The sequence below is a fragment of the Phyllostomus discolor genome, chromosome 7 (genome assembly GCF_004126475.2).
Source record: "Phyllostomus discolor isolate MPI-MPIP mPhyDis1 chromosome 7, mPhyDis1.pri.v3, whole genome shotgun sequence".
Lineage (NCBI taxonomy): Eukaryota > Metazoa > Chordata > Mammalia > Chiroptera > Phyllostomidae > Phyllostomus > Phyllostomus discolor.
Window position 1 is genome coordinate 5,948,542 of NC_040909.2, and position 18,268 is coordinate 5,966,809.

Consider the following 18,268-nt stretch of genomic DNA (forward strand, 5'->3'; position numbering starts at 1 on the left):
TGTGTGTAACAGGTAAGTAACCTGGCAGGTGTGGCTCAGTGGACTGAGTACTGGCCTGTGAACCAGAAGGTCGCTGGTTCAATTCCCGGCCAGGTCCCCAGTTGGACGTGTGGGAGAGGTAACCGGCAGAAGTTTCTCTCCCTCTCCCTCCCTCCCTTCTCCCCTCTCTGTTTCGAGTGGAGGTACCACCGTGGGTGCCCACCCGGACACAGGTCCCACCCAGATTGTGCACTCGGCGGAGGAACTGTTACCTACAGAACTCATATTCTGGAAGGTTTGGGATCCAACCAGAACAGCCAGCCAGAGACGGCACAGTGTCCAGGACTGTCAGAGCTGGAGGCGGTCCAGGTGGGGACACCGAGGCCCAGAGGGAAGATACCTGGCACCACACCGGCCTCCTGCCCCAGCAGCTCAGGACTCCCCCCTCACTCCTAGGCCCTGACCTGTTGCCCAAACCTGCTTGCTTTTTAGCCAATAGCATTTCGGAACATTGGCCAACAGGGTACGCCGCCGGGCAAAGGAAAGGAGAGGAAAGGAGAGGCCCCTCTCAGGAAGGCAGCAGCCCCATATGTCGCCAGAAGCCCTTGGGCAAGGCGGTCCGAGCAGCACCTAAAAGGGGCAGCAAGTGGCCGTGGGTCAGAGGAGGGACCATGGCAGGGGCCTGGAGGGCACTCCTGCTGCTGGCGGGTGGGACACTGATGGTCTGTGTGGCCCAGCGCCAGGGCTACGAGGAGGCTGTCGCCCAGGCCTTGCGGGTCTTCAACTACGGGCGACGAGGCAAACCCCTCTTCGGCTTGCTGGCAGTCAACCCGCAGCCTGACTCGGTGAGTGTCCCCCACCCCAGGCCGGGGAAGTGGGGAGCACCTGCCTGCAGCAGCCTGCGGGGCAGCGGGCGGGAGAGAATGCCGGGTGCAGCCCCAAGGGTTTGGGTGACTCCAGCTCTTGTTGTTGTTATTGTTGCAATGCTGCTCCCACCGGAAGGTAGGGAAAGAGCGTCATCTCAGGCCCAGCCGCTGGCTAGCCGGGAGACTGGGGGCTCCTCCCGGGTGTGAAGCGTGGAGTCGGGGCATCCGGCCTGCACGCAGACGCCGGGTTGAAGCCTCCGCAGGGGTTCCCGTGCCCCTTCCAGCCCAGTCACCTCTCTGGCAGCAAGCCGAGCGGGCAAGGCTGGCATTCTTGTGCTTGCTTCACGAAGCGGACACGGAGGGGCAAAGACAAGCAGTGGCGGCTCCTCCAGGTCGACAGAGATGAAGTGGCATCCCTTGGCTGGTTTCGAGCCCCTGGAGTCTCTGCTGAGGCCACTCGAGGGGGTCCCCACCCCCCACTCCCCCGGTTTTGGTGGAAAGCGCGGACCTCCGCTCAGCCCCTTCCAGCCTGTAACTGTGCCCTCTCGTCTGTAAAAGGGAGGTGACCGGTTTTCTCTCGCTCCTGTAGAACTCCACCACCTTGACGCTGCTCAGCTTCAGGGTTAAAGAGACGGTGTGCGTCTCGGGGAGGCGGAGACGGCGGCCGCCGCAGGAGTGTGCCTTCAGGGAAGGCGGGGTGAGTCCCGCAGCCTGGGGGCCGGGGGCCTCTGGTCTCCCGCACCTCAAGGGGGCTGCGTGTTGGCCTGCACGCACCTCACCTACCTGGCCGGGAGGGGTTTCACTCTAGCGGCCTTTTCCCAAAGCAGTCTTTCCCTTATGGCTGTCTCTTGCTATAAATTATTCTCAGTCCTGATTATAAAAAGCCACACCACACATGCTAAAAAGTACTAAATAGAAACAGAACAAAAGCGGGACAAAAAGCACGTGAGATAACTGCTTTTATAAAATGAGAAAAAAAAATAACATTGTATGGTAGCAAATGAACAAATCCAGGAGAAGCAAAATGAAACAAGGTAAACATCTCCCACCGCCCCACCACCCCAACTGCCCAGGGACGGTCCCCGGTCCCCATCCGTCACCATCCGTGGGTGTGTCAGGCCTCTTCTGTGTCCTTTGAGGTGCACACCCGTTTTAAACAAGCAGGGCTCCCTGGGGGCAGCAAAGTTAAGGATGGTTATTCCCACTGAGTAACTGACAAGAACTGTGCGCCTCCAGCCCTCCCCAGGCGGCGGTGCCTTTCCCTGGCCCCGGGGGTAACCTCAGCTTGCAGCTCTGGTTCGGGAAGGTGGGGGATGTGCCAGGGGGCTGGAGGGGGGCTAGGCGGGGTCAGCCGGACCTCTTCCCCCTCCTGTGCTCACTGCCCCGCAGGAGGAGAGGGACTGCAGTGGCTCCTTCTTCAGGCTGAGGCGTTTCCGAGTCCTCACGGTTGACTGCCCTCCGGGCGAAAGGCCCCCGGAGGAGGAGGTGAGCCATTGGCTTGGGCGTGTGGGGCCTCAGTTTCCTCATCGGAGGAATGGGGCCAATCAAGCCCTCCTCAGTACAGGTTGTCAGGAGGGATTCTGAGGAATGGCGGGTCGTTTGGCAGGAGGGGAGGTGGGGAAAGACTGGCAGTGGGGCTGGGGGGATGCTGGGAGGGGCCCTCTGCCGTCTCAGGCAGGACACTGGCTCTGCTCTGAGGCGCAAGACTCCTTGGCAACTGATCCTCCTCCCCATCCCACGTTTGGGAAAACGGAAACCAGAGGTGGAAGGAGGCCTCCTGGCCAGGGGGTGGAACAGCCAGGGGGGAAGTGAGTCCCAGAGCCCAGGCCTGTCGCAGCCTCTGGGCTCCGAGGGGGTGGGCCCGACGGGGGACCACCTCCAGCCCCATCGTCACTGCCCGGGCCTCAGTCTCTTCCTCACCCCGGCCTGGAGAGAGGGGCCACGGGCAGGACCGGGGAGGGGTGTGACGGATCAGTGAGGGTGACGGGAGTGACTGCCCGGCGTGACTTCTGCAGGTCTCCCGGAGGAAGCGGTCTGCCGAATCCCTGGGGCAGCCACCCCGGATTTTGACCGCTCCAAGCTGCCACCTGCGGTCAGGGACATGTATGATAAAGCCAAGTACGACATCATCACCAACATCCTGAGGAATTTCTAGGGCTGGCTGGAGAAGGAAGGGGCGGCCCTGCATCCCCACCACAACCTCCTCTTCCTCCCTGCGCACTTCCTCTGCCACCCGCAGCACCCCCTTTCCTGTGTAGGCTGAGCCCATCCACATTCTTCTGCTTTTGCACACCTGCTTCCCTCCACCTGGGCTTCTGGCCTATCCTGGGTCTGTAAATCCTACCCATCCTTCAAGGCACAGGTCCAAAGTCACCTCCTCCAGGAAGCCCCCCCCCCCCCCCCCCCCGCTCTCCCCTAGGCGAAAGTGTTTATCCCTTATCAGAGCATTCAGGATCCTCAAACCATGTGGCCAGATGGCACTGTGTGTTCTCCCAGCTGTGCCCTCCAGAGCCAGCTGCGGGTGGCAGTGGAAGGAGTTTATCAGTGAGGTGCTCCTGGGGGGGGACGTTCCTTGTGTGCAGGACCCTGAGTACCCCTGCTCCCTGCCCAGTCACTGCGACAATAAATGTCCCTTCACATGTGCAGGCACGTCCAAGGGGGTCAGCCCATCCTTGGGGAGAGGCTCAATAAAATATTTCTGAAATAAGTGATTATGTGAGCCCTGGTGGTGTGGCTCAGTGGATTGAGTGCCGGCCTGCCAACCAGAAGATTGCAGGTTCGATTCCCGGTCAGGGCACATGCCTGGGTTGCAGGCCAGGTCCCCAGTTGGGTGTGAATGAGAGGAAACCACACATTAATGTTTCTCTCCCTCTCTTTCCCCCCTTCCCCTCTGTCTAAAAACAAATAAATAAAATCTTAAAAAAAAAGAAAGAACCAAGGAGAGCTCTGCTTGGGAGAGAGGGGCTACCTGCCCCAGGCCCTCCATCACTGGGCACCACACATCTTACTCATCTCTTCGGGGAGCTGTGTCTGAAGTGCCCCCTAACCGCCACCCCCAACAGACTAGGGCCCGAGGCCCTGGGGAGCCTCTGGAAGGGGCCTGATTGACAGCCTTGCACTCTGGCGTCGGCTGACCCGCAGACCGTGGGCTGCAGGGTGTGCGCAGGCGGACGCGGGAGACCATCAGGAGGCCACAGGGGCCGGGGGTGGGGGTGGGGTGGGGGGGGGTGGGGGCAGTATCCAGGCGCGAAGGGATGCGCTGCGGTGTGCGCCGGTGCGGAAGCAGAGGACAGAACTGGACCGGAAGTAGAATCAACTCGAGCAGGTCATGGCTGGCCTGGCGAAGAAGAGGAGGATGAACGGCTGTCGTCCCTTCCCTCCTCCCAAACTCGCCCCTGGGGTCCTGAGTGAGCGACTGGGAAGACAGAATAGGTGCACTGGGAGGGTGGGCAAAGCTGGGGGGTGGCCGTGTTCGGGTTTCCATGCTGGACCTGGTCGTACTGGGTGGTACCCGGGTGGCCGTGTGCGTCTGTGCCGGAGCAGAGGTAAGACGGGGGTCCGGAGGCCCTCCCCACGTGCAGCGGAGGGAGCACTCGCTAGGGAGGGGCGTGGGATGCAGTCAGAGCTCAGCACTGGGCGCCAGGCCACTTGTAGTTGGAAGTTAGGAGGAGGAGCAGGGGGCATACGAGAGTGACGGAGATGAACTTTGAGACAAGGAGAGGTGAGCATGCCCAGACGAGACAGCAAGGGCAAATGAGGGCCCTGTAAGGAAGGAAACAGCTGTTTTTCTCTGGAAAATAAAAATAAAAATAAAAAGAGCTGTTTACTACTTTGTAGGCACCTGTCCTTCCTCCCACAGTTGAGCCCAAAGACGATCTGGCTGCCGATTTCGGCACAAAAGTGCCCACTTCTGTGACTGCACGTGGTGTCGTCTCTGCCCCATGCTGCCCGGGCTGCTTCTCCCGAGTCCGTCGCAGTGCCGGGCAGCAGACCTCCACACACGAGGCGTGCAGGCTGGATGATCAGCTGCATCCAAGGTCAAAGACACTGCTCCCCCCAGGTGAACTTGACAGCGTGGAGATCTGGTCTGGACAGCACTACCCTATAGTTGAGCCAGGTCAGTTAGTCCTCCCGAGGCGGTTTCTTCACGTTAACGTGAGCCGTGCTGCCTGCGCTGTGGGGACTCCTGTGAAGGGCAGGTGACAGTCATGTTTGTGTGTCAAGCATGTGCAGGTGGGGACGATGTAGGACTGTCATGCCCTTCCCAAAACTGATCAAAGAAAGTTGCCATCCAAGTGTAATCATTACCCAAACGGATGAACCTGACCATAAGCTAACTTTGGGAAAAGTGTGTTTTTTAAAAAAAATATTTTATTGATTATGCTATTACAGCTGTCCCATTACTCCCCTCCATCCCCCTCCACCCTGCACACTCTCCCCCACCCACATTCCCCCCTCTAGTTCATGTCCATGTGTCATAAGTTCTTTAGCTTCTACATTTCCCATACTATCCTTGCCCTCCTCCTGTCTATCTTCTACCGACCATCTATGCTACTTATTCTCTTTTACTATTCTCTCCTCCTCCCACTCCCCGGTTGCTAACCCTCCATGTGATCTCCATCTCTCTGGTTCTGTTCCTGTTCTAGTTGTTTGCTTAGTTTGTTTTTGTTTTTGTTTTAGGTGTGGTTGTTAATAATTGTGAATTTGCTGTCCTTTTACTATACATGTTTTTTATCTTCTTTTTCTTAGGTAAATCCCTTTAATATTTCATACAATAAGGGCTTTAACTTGACCTTATCTGAGAAGCACTTTATCTGCCCTTCCATTCTAAATGAAAGCTTTGCTGGATAGAGCGATCCTGGATGGAGGTCCTTGCCTTTCATGACTTGGAATACTTCTTTCCAGCCCCTTCTTGCCTGTAAGGTCTCTTTTGGGAAATCAGCTGACAGTCTGATGGGAACTCCTTTGTAGGTTACTGTCCCCTTATCTCTTGCTGCTTCTAGGATTCTCTCCTTCATTTTTACCTTGGCTAATGTAATTATGATGTGCCTTGGTGTGTTCCTCCTTGGGTCCAACTTCTTTGGGACTCTCTGAGCTTCCTGGACTTCCTGGAAGTCTATTTCCTTTGCCAGAATGGGGAAGTTCTCCTTTATTATTTGTTCAAATAACTTTTCCACTTGTTGCTCTTCCTCTTCCCCTTCTGGTACCCCTAGAATTCGGATGTTGGAATGTTTAAAGATGCCCCAGATGTTCCTAAGCCTCTCTCCATTTTTTTGAATTCTTTTTTTTTCCATTCTTTTCTGTGTGGTTTTTCTTTCTTCCTTCTGGTCCACTCCATTGATGTCAGACCCAGCTTTCTTTCCATCACTGTTGGTTGCCTGTGCATTTTCCTTCATTTCACTTATTGTAGCCTGTATTTTTTCATCTAATTTGCAACCAAAATCAACCAATTCTGTGAGCGTCCTGATCACCACTGCTCTGAACTGTGCATCTGATAGGCTGGCTATCTCTTGGTCACTTAAAAAGATGGGTTCTGAGGCTTTCATTTGTTCTGTTTGAGCCACCTTTTTTTTTTTTTTTTTGGTCTGGTCACACCTGTTACGTATGAGGGGTGGAGCCTTAGGTGTTCACCAGGGCGGGGCAACCCAGTCGCTGGGTTGTGACGCTGTATGTGGGGACGGGGGTCGAGAGGGAACAATGGCGCTTGCTCTGCTCTCTGCTGATTTCAGTCCCTTCTGCCGCTTCCCCCAAGCAAACTGGACCTTTCTGGTGCTGATTCCCGTGTGAGTGGGCTTGTGCACCCCGTGGGCCTTTCCAACGACCTCTCCTGTGAGGTTGGGAGTCTCCCGGCGCCTCAACCCCACAGGTGTTTTCAATCAGTGCCCCGAGGCTCTTATTTCCCGGCACTGGGATCCTGGGTTGCTCTGTGTCTTGCTTCACAATCGCCACCTCGCTGGGTCTGCTGGTTGCCACCCTTCAGCCAGGGTTTGCCAGCTGCCGCTTGTGCGCCCAGGGTCTACCCGCTGCGGTCTTACACACCCGGTCCCTACACTCTTTGTGCACTGCGACCCCTCTCCGCCCCTTCCTCTCGGTCTGGATGAACGTGTCTATTTTAACTCCTTGGCTGTCCGACTTCCATATAGTTCAATTTTCTGTCAGTTCTGATTGTTATTGTTTCTAAATTGTTGTTGTCCCTATCTTGGTTGTGTGAGGAGGCACAGTGTGTCTACCTATGCCTCCATCTTGGCCGGAAGTCCCCAAATGCAGCTCGAATGAAGCGTTTTGTGATACCCATTACCCAGTGACCAGGATGTGACCCCAGGAAGGCAGGTCTGGACTGCGGCCGTATTTGGAGAAGTGGAGACAAAACCCAGGAGCCTAGTTCTCACACGGATGCTTGGCCACACCAGTGTCCCCAGGGGATCGGCTCTGGGGAGGCATCTCCAACGAGTCGGTGGCTGAAGGGTTCCCCAGTGAGTCAGGGGAGGGTAAAGGGGGGACTCAGGGTGATGGAAGGAGGCTTGACTTCGGGTGGTGGACACACAATGTACAGACCATGTGTTACAGACCTGTACCCCTGACACCCATATAATTTCATTACCCAACATCACCCCAATAAATTCAATAAAAATTAAATTAAAAAAAAAAAGAAGTCCCAGTAACTCCTGTGCACCGAAGCTGAGCGCCTCTGGTCTGGAGCGAGAGGAGCTGGGCCAGGTTCTGCCTCCAGCAGGCGGCAGCCGCAGGGCACGGGGGCTGCGGCGTTTGACGGCAGAGTGAAGAAAGGGCACACCCAGGAGAAGCGGGGCCTGGACGGGAGCGAACGCCCCCACGCTGCTGAAGTCTCCCGCACGCTCCTCGCCAGGGCCTATTCCTGGAGCTCACACACGTGCCGCCGAGGACGGCTTCCGCTGTACCTGGCTCCCCCCTTGTTCTCACAGGCATGTTCTCGCCGCGTCCACTGTGTTTTCTTCACCAAATTACAATACAAATATGGTTTACTTCTAACAGGTACTTAAAAAATGAAACAGGAAAGGGCAAGGAGATAATTATAAGTGTTCTCTTTATTTCTCTTTGGTTTCTTAACACAAAAGACATGCGTTCTATAAATTAAAGGAAGGAAGATTTTCTGAGAAACAGACGGGGAAGGAGCGGAAGTTCTACCTACTCACATCTCTGCGGCCAAGGCAACAGGCTGGTCTTCAGCTCCACCTTGGCTCGAGCTCAGGTGAACCCACGTGTTACCTAAGGACAGAGGAGGTCACAGTCCTCTCAGAGCTGGGCTAGACCGAAGCCCACTGTAGCACTGTCCCGCCTCCTCGTCATATACCCTCACGGCATCCACGGGTGACGTGTTGCCTTCTCATGGCGCTACAGGAAAGCCTCCGACACCCAAGGGCCACACCGGCCTGAGCACTGACGGTGGCGAGTGTGCGAGTGCCGTCTGTGTGTGCAGTTGTGCTCAGAGCCCAGGCCCAGGCCCCGGCTTCATCTCCCTCGGAAACGCTCTCGGGTGCAGCGGCGTGACCTGCACACCTTGGGGTGGGAGTGGGCTTCGGAAGGCCGCTACAGGAGCGGCAGGTCACAGGACAGTGACCCACCGCCCCGCTGGCAGAATCTGGGCCTGCACCCCAGGGGCCCGGTAAGGCCCACTCACACCTCCCCAGTCAGGGCCAGTCCGTGCGGCTTCAGGTTCACGGAAGACGGGGAACTACAGTGAGAGGAGCCCCGGCGCACCGCCCTCTGCGGGGAACGCAGAGGCCAGCCTCTGCTGGGCCCACCTCTGCAGGCGGACTGAGGGGGGTGAGGCATGTCAGGGCCCCTCCGGGAGCTCAGGCTCAACTCTGTCCGAGTGTCCAGTCGTTAAAAACAGAAGACAGACGTCTTTTTCAAGTGCTTGCAGCAGAGGCCCAGTGCCCAAGTGGCGGGTGACAGAGGAGCTTCCCTCTGGGTACGTGGCAATGGCGCACCCTGTCACCCTCGCGGTCCTGGGGTGGAAGACATCTAGGCCCCACACCGGGCCTTTCCGAACAGGCCTCCCGCCTACTCCGGCAGGCGGCAACGGACAGACCACCCGGGGCAGACGGGGACCCTAAGACCCAGTCTTGCAATGAAACAACTGCACCCCGTCTCCCCTTCCTGGGAGCACTGGGGAACACCAGGTTTGGCAGCAGCGGTCACACGAGGCGTCCTCCCGTGCTGGTCCTGCTGTGCTGTGTGGAGGTCCCACCCAGGGAGAAGGAAGGAGCTCGGGGCGTCTTCAGAGGTCATTCGCTAGGATCAGAAGAAGAAACACGAAGTCTGTTCTTTGCAGCAGCGAGAGATTCCTCGGGCCTTCACTTCCATCTCGAAGCCCGCTGTGCTCGAGCGTGAAGGTCCAGCGTGCTGACCACCTGCCAGGGCTGCAGGGCGGCCCGGCTCCTGGAACTGACAGGTGGGCGGAGGAGCAGTGGACCGGCAGGTAGACAAGGTTGCTGGACACGCCTGCCTGTGGTGGGTGGGAGGACCAAGTCCCCGGCTGGGCTCCAGAGGTGCGAATGTGACGTGCCCGGAAGTGTCAGATGAGAACAGCTGACAAGGAATGACAGACGAGCAAGTGAGGGTCTGGCCAGACCAGCTGTTCCCTGCTGGTCGAGTGAGAAAGATGTGAAAGTGGGGGCGGGGAGCCTGAATGAAGCCTTGGTGGCAGTGGGAGGTGCCCCCGGGGCACCCGAAGCTCCCAGCAACCGACTGGGAGCCCCCCCCACCCCCGAACAGCGGCAGTAATCCAGCTGAGTCGCTAAGCCTACGATTAAAAACGTCCTCTGATGCTGGGTGTGAAGACAAGCCCGGGAGCACCTTGCTGCAGGACCAGTCGAGGGCACCGATTCCAGACGCACTGGGGCTCAGAGGGCACCCCGAGTGCTGTGCGAGGCCTCGGGACCCTGCGACCCGAATGTGGGAGTGGTCACCGCCCTTGTCGTGTTGGGTGGTCCTCTGTTTAAAACCCATTATTTCCCTTTAGTGTCTTTTTTTAAAATGTTTTCTTCTTGCAAAAAAAAATGTTCTTTAAAAAAAGTATTTTTCTTTCAAGTGTTTCTTCAAATCTCCTTCAGTTTCTTTCAAGTATCTCTTTTTCTTCTGTTTCTCCTGAATAAGATGAAGATCTCACTGGAATCCCGGCGTCAGACACGGGAGAAGCTTCTCCCTCTTCTCCCTGCTCACCCACCACCGAGGACAGCAGCGAGAGCACGTGGAGTGTGTCGTCCTCTCCCAGCCACGCCCGACTTCCAACGGTTCGGCTGCTGCAGCCGTCCCGTCACAAATTGGCCACCAAAGGCTGGAGAACAGCAGGGGAGGAGGCGTGTCAAATGGAAGGCCCTCTGCCTGGGCCGGCTCAGAGCTGTGGCAGGTGGGACCTGGGCTTGGATGGAGCCTGTGTGCCTGTGGACCATCAACGCAGTCACGTGCCACCAGCTGTGGGGCCCAGGCAGGCTTTTGTCCCATGCTGTGTGCACCCTGATGACCTAGACGTGAAGGTCACAGGGCAGCACAGTGAGGGCGGACTTAAGCACCTGGAAGAACTGTACCTCTGGCGAGCGCACATTTCACCCGGTCTTCTGGCCCGCGCCCCTCCCGAGAAGGACCGCCCTGGAAGGAAGTGCCTGCGTTTGTGCCAGATCCCTCCCCACCGCATGCCGGCCTCTGCCTTAGATGGTGAGGAGAGGAATGCAGCCCACACCGACCCCTCCCTCGTGGCACGCCATGGGGCCATGAATGTCCAGCGGTCCGTCTCTGGGTCATACATCTCCACCGAGCTGAGGTTCGACTGTCCGTCATAGCCCCCCACGGCGTACAGGCGCCCACAGCTGGCCACCAGGGAGACGCGGCTCCGGCGCGTGTGCATGGGGACGATCAGGCACCACTGGTCCGCCGCAGAGCTGTACATCTCGGCGATGCTGAGGAAGCCGGAGCCGTCGTAGCCCCCGCAGACAAACATCTTGCTGCCCAGAGAGGCGGCTCCGTGCCGGCAGCGCTTGTTGAGCATGCCGGCCGCGGGGTGCCAGGTGGCCGTGTGGTGGTTGTAGTGCTCCACCTGCAGCAGGGACAGACGCACAGGTCAGAGCCGAGGCTCAGTGCACAGGTGGCCCCGTGGGGCACAGCGGCCCACATGGTGTCGGAGCCCAGGGGCGACCCAGGGACGAGGAGCTCTGCCAGCACAGGCTGCGGCTGGGACGCCGGTTCCTCGGTTGCTCTTGGGCTTACGGGGACAGGCGAGAGAGTGCCTGCTCTGAGCCCGCCTGGTTACATCCCAGAAACCAAAGGAAGGACTAGCCCAAGGCTGCTCTGCTGTGCAGGGACAGAGCCAGGGGAAGGCGGGTCTCCCGGCACCTGTCCAGAGCGCATTCATTCCCCCGCAACGCTGAGGGACCCTCGGGAACCAACCACCAGCAAGTGGCTGTGGAGGTTTTCTTTCAAACCAATCATGCAGAAGGCTACACCTGTCTGCAGTCACACTCTGTGTATCACTGACCCTACTGTGGACAGAACTCTCAGCTCTCACGCAGCATGCGATGGAGAACTACACAGCGTGGGGTAGGGCGGAGCGGCCACACTGGTTCCCGTTCTCAGAATTCCTGAGCCGGTAGGTGATGGCCCAAACCTCACTAGACGGTGCCCGGCCCAGCAAAGGGCAGGCGGAAGCTCTCCCCAGAGAGCTGCCTTTCCAAGGAGCTCTCAGAGACGGGAGGAGGGGCCCTCGGCCCAGGGGCAGCCCCAACTCACGCTGTTGAAGATCTGCAGACCGTCGTGGCCGCCCGACACGTATATCCTGCCCTCAAAGACTGTGACGCCAGCGGCACTGCGGTTCGAGCTCATCGGGGTCACCACCGTCCACCTTCAGGAAAGAGCCACAGGAGGAGGGGAGCCATGAGACCCGGTGTCCCTGTCCCCCCGAGACAGCTCAGAAAGGCCCGGGAGCACTGTGCGGCCCTTCCTCCGGCCCCGGGCAGCCCCCCGGCCTCCTCGTCACCAGTCCCACCACCTGTCTGTGGCTTTCTCCAGCCGCTGCCTCGCGCCCACCTTTCAGACCTGCAACTGGTCTTCTCTGCTCATCTCTGAGGCGCCCTGAACAACGCCTCTTACAGAGCTGCTCCTCCCCCGTGCTCCCCAGTCTTGTTCCTTGGGCCCGCCAGCTGCCTACCTGCCATACTTGTGAACTCAGCATTTTTAGGACTTCTTCTCCGTCAACCTCGACATTCCTGTGGTCACCAGCTCCCCGCTGGTTTGCTTCCTAGCCAGTGCTCGTCCCCACCCCCTGGGGCTCTGGCCTCTCGTCTGGACCACTGCAGCAGCCCCCTTACACATGGCCTGGCATTCGGACAACTCTCCACTGGACCCTGAGCAGCACGTCCCCTGGGGGGCTCCTTACTGCGCCCTTTAAGGCGGGGTCCAAGTTCCCTAACGCAGTTCTTTACTGCTTGGTCCTGGTCGACTTGCCAGCCCCGCCCCCAACCACCTGCACCCGCTCTGTGGTCACACAGGCACTGTCTGATCTCCAAGGCTCTCTCCTCTTGCTGTCTCCCTGCCTGAATGAGCACCGCCTGCTACCCACGATGGGCCTAACCTCGCCTCCCCTCTCCCCGCGGGGAAGGTGACGGCCTTCATCAGGCTGCGCCCCCGAGCACCAGACACAGGCCCCCCAGGGGAGGACGACTGTGCCGCATCTGTGGCCCAGCAGACTGGTTGCTACTGAGCGCTCTTAGACACTCTGCTTGCTGCCTGGTATGTAAGAAATTGGTTAAACGAATGGAATATTGGCTTAAAAGCACTCTGACGGATTCATTCTACTAATGTGTGTATATGCTGTTACATAAAATGTGAAAATTCAAACACTGGAACTAAAAATTTGGGCTAACTTTGCCAGTGTTTTCCCAGAACGGTCTACAAAATCAGCCCGTAAGCTGATGCCAGGGTTACACGGGAGGAGGTCGAACAGGTCCCTCCCGCAGGACTTCCGGCTGTGCGTTACTGGAAAGACAAGGACTCTGGTGGCACGAACATCAGTGCTTCCAACTTACTGGACCGCGGAACTTTTTAAATTTTTTTTTTTCAAATCAGACCCTACCCACTTTAGAGAGTGCCGTTCATCTACTCCTTATCCTCTGTCGCCTGCACTTCCATTACACTGGGCTGATTCAGCTCAGAGGTACAGGGCATTACATCGATGTTTCCACGGTCTATACAGACCATGTGTTTCTAAAAGGTACTTAACCGCTCATTCACTTAACCAAAGGTAATAGCCTATTATGGTCATTACCCATTATTACCAAATGAACGCCTGTTACATGCAAGGTTCTACTGGGGCTAAGAAGGTAAGATTTGCTCTGTCCTCAGTTGGGAAGCCTCATTCAAAACCTGCAGTTCTGACTTGTTGTCCTCTGCTCAGCGAGCCCCAGGTGCCCGGGGGGGACGGGCCCTTACTTGTCCGTCTCGGGTGAGTAGGTCTCCACGGAGTTGAGGGAAGAGTTGCCGTCGTAGCCCCCACAGACGTAGATCTGCCCGTCCAGCACGACCGTCCCCATGGCGCTGAAACAGACAGAGCCGTCACCCCAGACGGGCCTCGGGCCTCCTGTGGCGCCGGCACGCTCCCTGAGAAGTGAACCTGCCCACCCCACTGCCTCTCTCTACAACAGACCTGAATCCCAGGTGTGTGGCTACTTACAGGTGTACAACAGAGGCCACAGGCGCTGCCCTGGACTCCCCTTGTCTCCCACCCACCCCGACTGGGGTCTCCCCCCTGCCACAGTCTTCTCAGTCCTTACTCTGTCTCACGTGCCTCTGCTCCGCCTTGCTGAGCTCACGGTCTAACTCACCTGTCAGGCCCTGGTCCAATTCCCCTCTCCTCAAAGAGCCACCCTGACCCCTCAGCATGAGCGACCCTCTGCCGACCCCACACCTCCTCAGGGTGATCCCGGGGGTGCTGTGTGACGCTCTGTACATACAGGCCCTCAACACATGCTGTCGTGTTACTGTGGCTTGCCCCTTCGATCCGCTACAAAGATCAAGTGTCTCGTTGTCATACACACGGCCCCACGTGGCCCAGCCTGCCGCAGTGGGTGACAGGACAGCTCTTCCTGCTGCGCGCGTACTGCACGTGTCGGGCACCCTATGCCTGCTACTGGCCACCAGCACCAACATGTGACGGGCGGCTCGGGGAGGCAGGGCTGCTCTCCCCGGCTGCCCCGAGACAGGCGCTCAGACTGCAACGAGAGCAGCCCCACTCCCGTGCCGTTCACCACGCCGAGCTCTCCTCATGCCGAAGACCCGGGGGTCTGGCGCAGCCTGTGATCTTCTGCTCCGAGGGGTCTCACACACGCCGTCCTCCCCCACACAGCCCCAGGGGAAGTTAAACATGAACCCCACGCTGCCTGATTCAGTTTTCAAACCTAATGCTGGAGAAGGAATTGTAAATCGATGTGGGTGTGTGACGACGGGAAAACGCACCGTGCCAGCCTTACTGCCACCTCTCAGGCGGATGTGGTGAGTCAACCTGATCCACACAACGTCCCTTTGAGGGACACGGTGACAGACCCCCTAAGGAGGAAGGACTCACCTTCAGCAAGGACGGTGGGAAGGCCACTGAGTCACTAGACCTGTGACTATCGTTTCAGAAGTGGACACAAGTAACAACATGGAAGTTCAACAAAAATATGAGAGAAAACTAAGAGGTGCCACAAAACCGTGGGCGATGAACTACCAACTAAGGCGTGAAGACGAATGTGAGGGGGGGAGGGGACATGCTGGCCGACGGGGACCAGGGTCACCCGCCAGAGGAAGCTCCCTGGAAGCCGCCTGGAGGACGGAGAGGGAAGGAATGGTGGCAGAGAGCAGCTCGTCACCAGCTGGCAGGACAGAGAGCTATGTGGGGTGTCGGGAGGGAAGCGACCGAGAACATTTTAGGGCAGCCTGTAATTTAAACGGGATGAGGTGCAGCTGGGCCCGAGCTGCTAATAACAGGGCGCTGACCGCAACGAGGGAAATGAGCGCCCGGAGGACGTGCTTCCCAGGGAACTCTCCAACCCTGTGACACGACAGCGTTGCTATCGTGACACTACAGCAGACTGACAAGGAAGGACCGACTGCAGTCAAAGCAAAAAAGGCAGCCGCCCGGAGCGGTGAGTCGGCTGAAGCCCCGGAAAGCTGCAGAGCTCTCCAAGGAGCGCAGCAGGGGAGCCCCGGGGTGGCGACGGAGGGGCCAGGAGCGTGAGAGCATCGGCTTGCGGCTGCGGGAGGAGCGTCTCACACACGCCGTCCTCCCCCACACCAGCCAGCTCGGCCCCCGTGGACCTGCTCTCAGGGCACAAGGGCAGCTTCCTCCCGGCTGGAGGCCGCGCGCCAGCACCCACGAAGGTGGGACACGTGTGTCACGGCTGTGACACTCTCACACGGCCAAGGCCTTCCACACCCACTCCTCCTCCTCACCACGCCCGCAGTCACGCCCCCTTTCTGTGTGGTCACATGACCTCACAAGTGGAGGACCCGCAGCACGGCCAAAGAGGTCGGCGAGGCAGACACTGAGCAGGGCCCTTAACGGGCGACTGGTCCGGTGGTTTTCAAACCGCCCCTTTGGGGAAAAAATTCACGGCACTTTCCCCCTACGGGTGGGCACAGGCCAGGGAGGCCCAGCACGTAAAAGCGGTCAGTGCAGAGCTGTTCTGGCCGATGGGGAGGGGCCTCGGGCTGCTTCCCTCTCCTCCGCCAGCCCTAGGAGAGAACCGCCGGGTTCCGCGTCAAACCACTGATCCGGTGCGGCCTCGAGAGGGCAGAGGCGGGAAGCACTGTCCACTCCCAGCCCCTGCTCCAAGCCTCCCCCTGCCCCATGGTGTAAAGACCCCACACAAGTCTGACAGCAAGAGAGACACTGCCTGGGGCGCCGGCACTGAAAAGCTTAAATGGGGCACCATTGGGATGTCTTGAAATCCTGACTGAGGACACGTGGGCAGGCAAGTTGTGATGGAGGGATGTGCTGAGAGACCTGTGACCGAGGGCCACCTCGCTGACACCCGTGTGCTCATGCAGGGGAACGCGGCGTGGGCCTGCCGTGAAGACCACAGCCATGGTGCTATGCGCCCAGGTAGTGAGAGCACGTACCTGGCAGGGATCCGGGGCGAAATGAAGTATAGAGAAAAACACCTCGGATTTCCTCTTACCACTGCTTACTCTTGAGTTTCAACATTAACTCCCCTCTTCTGTGCAGCCCCCCAGAGGGTCCAGCCTAGCTCCTCTCCCCCATCGAACCTTCCACATGCACACTTTCAGCTGTACTCGGGGCTTCCATAGCAACGCAACCCCCACCTACCCACAACCCGTCTCCCCGAGCTCCTCACGGGACAGGGCCGGAGTTTCACTGTGAGCAGGCGGGGGCTCGCTCCCAGCTGGGGGCCCGGCAGGGGCTGGCCCGGCTGCAGGGGGTTCCCGGGCAGAGCTCATGTGTTACTCTATTATGCGCCCCTGCCAGTCGGGGACGGCAACCCCAGATCCCAGGGTGCGCTCCCTGGACTGTGCAAAGGGCTCCCACAATACCTTCTCTTGCTGTTCATGCTCCCCACTCTGGTCCAGGTGTCCGTCTCCGGGTTGTAGACCTCCACGGTGCTCAGCCGCAGCTGGCCGTCGTAGCCCCCGATGGCGTAGAGCAGCCCGTTCACCACGGCCACGCCGACGCGGCTGCGGGCCGTCGTCATGGGCCGGCACTTCTCCCAGCGGTTGGCCACAGGGTCGAACACTTCCACCACGTTCAGGGAGTCACCTGCATAAAAATTTGCTACTCAAATTTAAACAAATGAGACCACTCGTTTAGATCACAGCGGCTGGGTACTGATTATATGGAAAGTTTAACTAGAGTCTACAGCTCTTCCCACAGGACCTCAAGCCGGAAGGGCCCACTAAGAAACTGCAGCCATAATAACCTCGAACCTAATTCCTTCCCCCACCCCTCACCTGAGGGCATTATTTTCATTGCTTTTTTTGCGAGGAAGGAAGGGAGAAAGGAAAACATCGATGTGAGAGAGAGTAGCATTGACTGGCTGCCTCCCCTGTGCAGCAGGAGTGGGAATCGCACCAGCCGGCACCCGGACTGGGGACTGAACCCACAAACAACCTTTCGGGTGTGGGATGACACTCCAACTAACTGAGCCACAAAGGCCAGGGCTCTAAACCTAAGTCTTTAAGTGAAATCACAATCAGATGGGTGACATTTACTTTCTAGAGAGGGCAATTTTAAGTTGCAATGAGGTTCTCCGTCTGCTTAAAGCCAAAGATCAAGGCAGGTAGATACACTATTTCCCCAACGCAGGAGGCATGCCCAGAGGGCAGGGTGTGCGTGCCAATGCCCACTTTCACTTGGTGGCCCTCAACCTCAGGGAAGTTGCTTTGTATCCCCAGCCTCTGCTCTTAGGGGTGAATTGAAGATAATCTCTATGCAGAGTTGCCATGAGGATTAAGTGATACATTATATAAATCACCTGGCACAGTCCTCGAATAGACTGAATGTTCAGTAAACAGTTGCCATAGCAGCAAGGAATGATAATTTCCACCCTACGTTTTCCTCAGGTTCTTGTGAGGACCAAAAACACTTCCCCTCCCTGTTCGATTCCACTCAGGGGCACTTAGTTAGCACCTGCCCCACTACAGGTTACTAGCTGAGGACTCAGGTCATTAGGTTAACGAGCAGCGGAGACTAGTACCCACCTCTCATTAGCTTTCGAGTAAAGATACAACTACCGCCCTGACCAGTGTGGCTCGGTTGGCTGGATGTTGTCCCACAGAGTGAAAAGTTGCCAGTTCAGTTCCCGGTCAGGGCACATGCCTGGGTTGTGGGTTCAGTCCCCAGTCAGGGTGTGTACGAGAGGCAACCCTTCAATGTTTCTGTCCCACATCAATGTTCTCACATTGATGTTTCTCTCTCTTTCCTTCTCCTCCCTTTCCCTCTTTCTAAAAATAAATTTTAGAAATCTTAAAAACAACAACAAAAGGACTGCCATGGCTACCCATCTATTCCCCACTGCCCACAACAGCTGAACTGACACTGTGGAAGGGCCTGGCCCCCACACTGGACATGATGTCTCCCGGAGTCACTGCACTGCTGGGACCCAGGCGTCCACACTGCCCTCTCTGCTAAGTCTCTGCTGGCCTGCAGTGGGGCCTGGCGAGGAGGGCGGCCAGGGCCCCGTGGAGCCTCCCCGAAAACTTGACCGTGTGATACAAGAGCTGCCAACAGTGCACAGACTGTAATGCGTGTGTGTATCGTGGGCGCTAAGAGGTAAAGAGTAACAAGTATTGCTGGCAGGGGCAGACACTGAGTATTTGGAGAATTATCCTTTTTTTTAAAAAAAAAAAGACTTTATTTATTTCACAGAGAAGGGAAGGGAGAAAGAGTGGGAGAG

The 18,268-nt window shown here is 57.7% G+C and overlaps 2 protein-coding genes across 2 annotated transcripts in view; one reads left to right on the forward strand and one right to left on the reverse strand.

The window, feature by feature from the left end:
• The first annotated feature begins 525 nt into the window (after positions 1-525).
• Positions 526-3,552, forward strand: LOC114501436 (15 kDa protein B-like). Its single transcript, XM_028517945.2, is given in 5 exon segments — positions 526-824; positions 1,435-1,542; positions 2,235-2,330; positions 2,861-2,885; positions 2,888-3,552. Coding segments are annotated over 5 exon segments (516 nt in total). The 5' UTR covers positions 526-650; the 3' UTR covers positions 3,001-3,552.
• A 6,838-nt stretch (positions 3,553-10,390) lies between these two features.
• Positions 10,391-18,268, reverse strand: part of KLHL18 (kelch like family member 18) — a 45,204-nt gene continuing 37,326 nt past the window's right edge. Inside the window, 5 exon segments of the mRNA XM_028518205.2 lie at positions 10,391-10,596; positions 10,599-10,920; positions 11,610-11,721; positions 13,308-13,412; positions 16,410-16,632. Coding sequence (XP_028374006.1) covers positions 10,535-10,596; positions 10,599-10,920; positions 11,610-11,721; positions 13,308-13,412; positions 16,410-16,632 — 824 coding nt within the window. The 3' untranslated portion in view covers positions 10,391-10,534.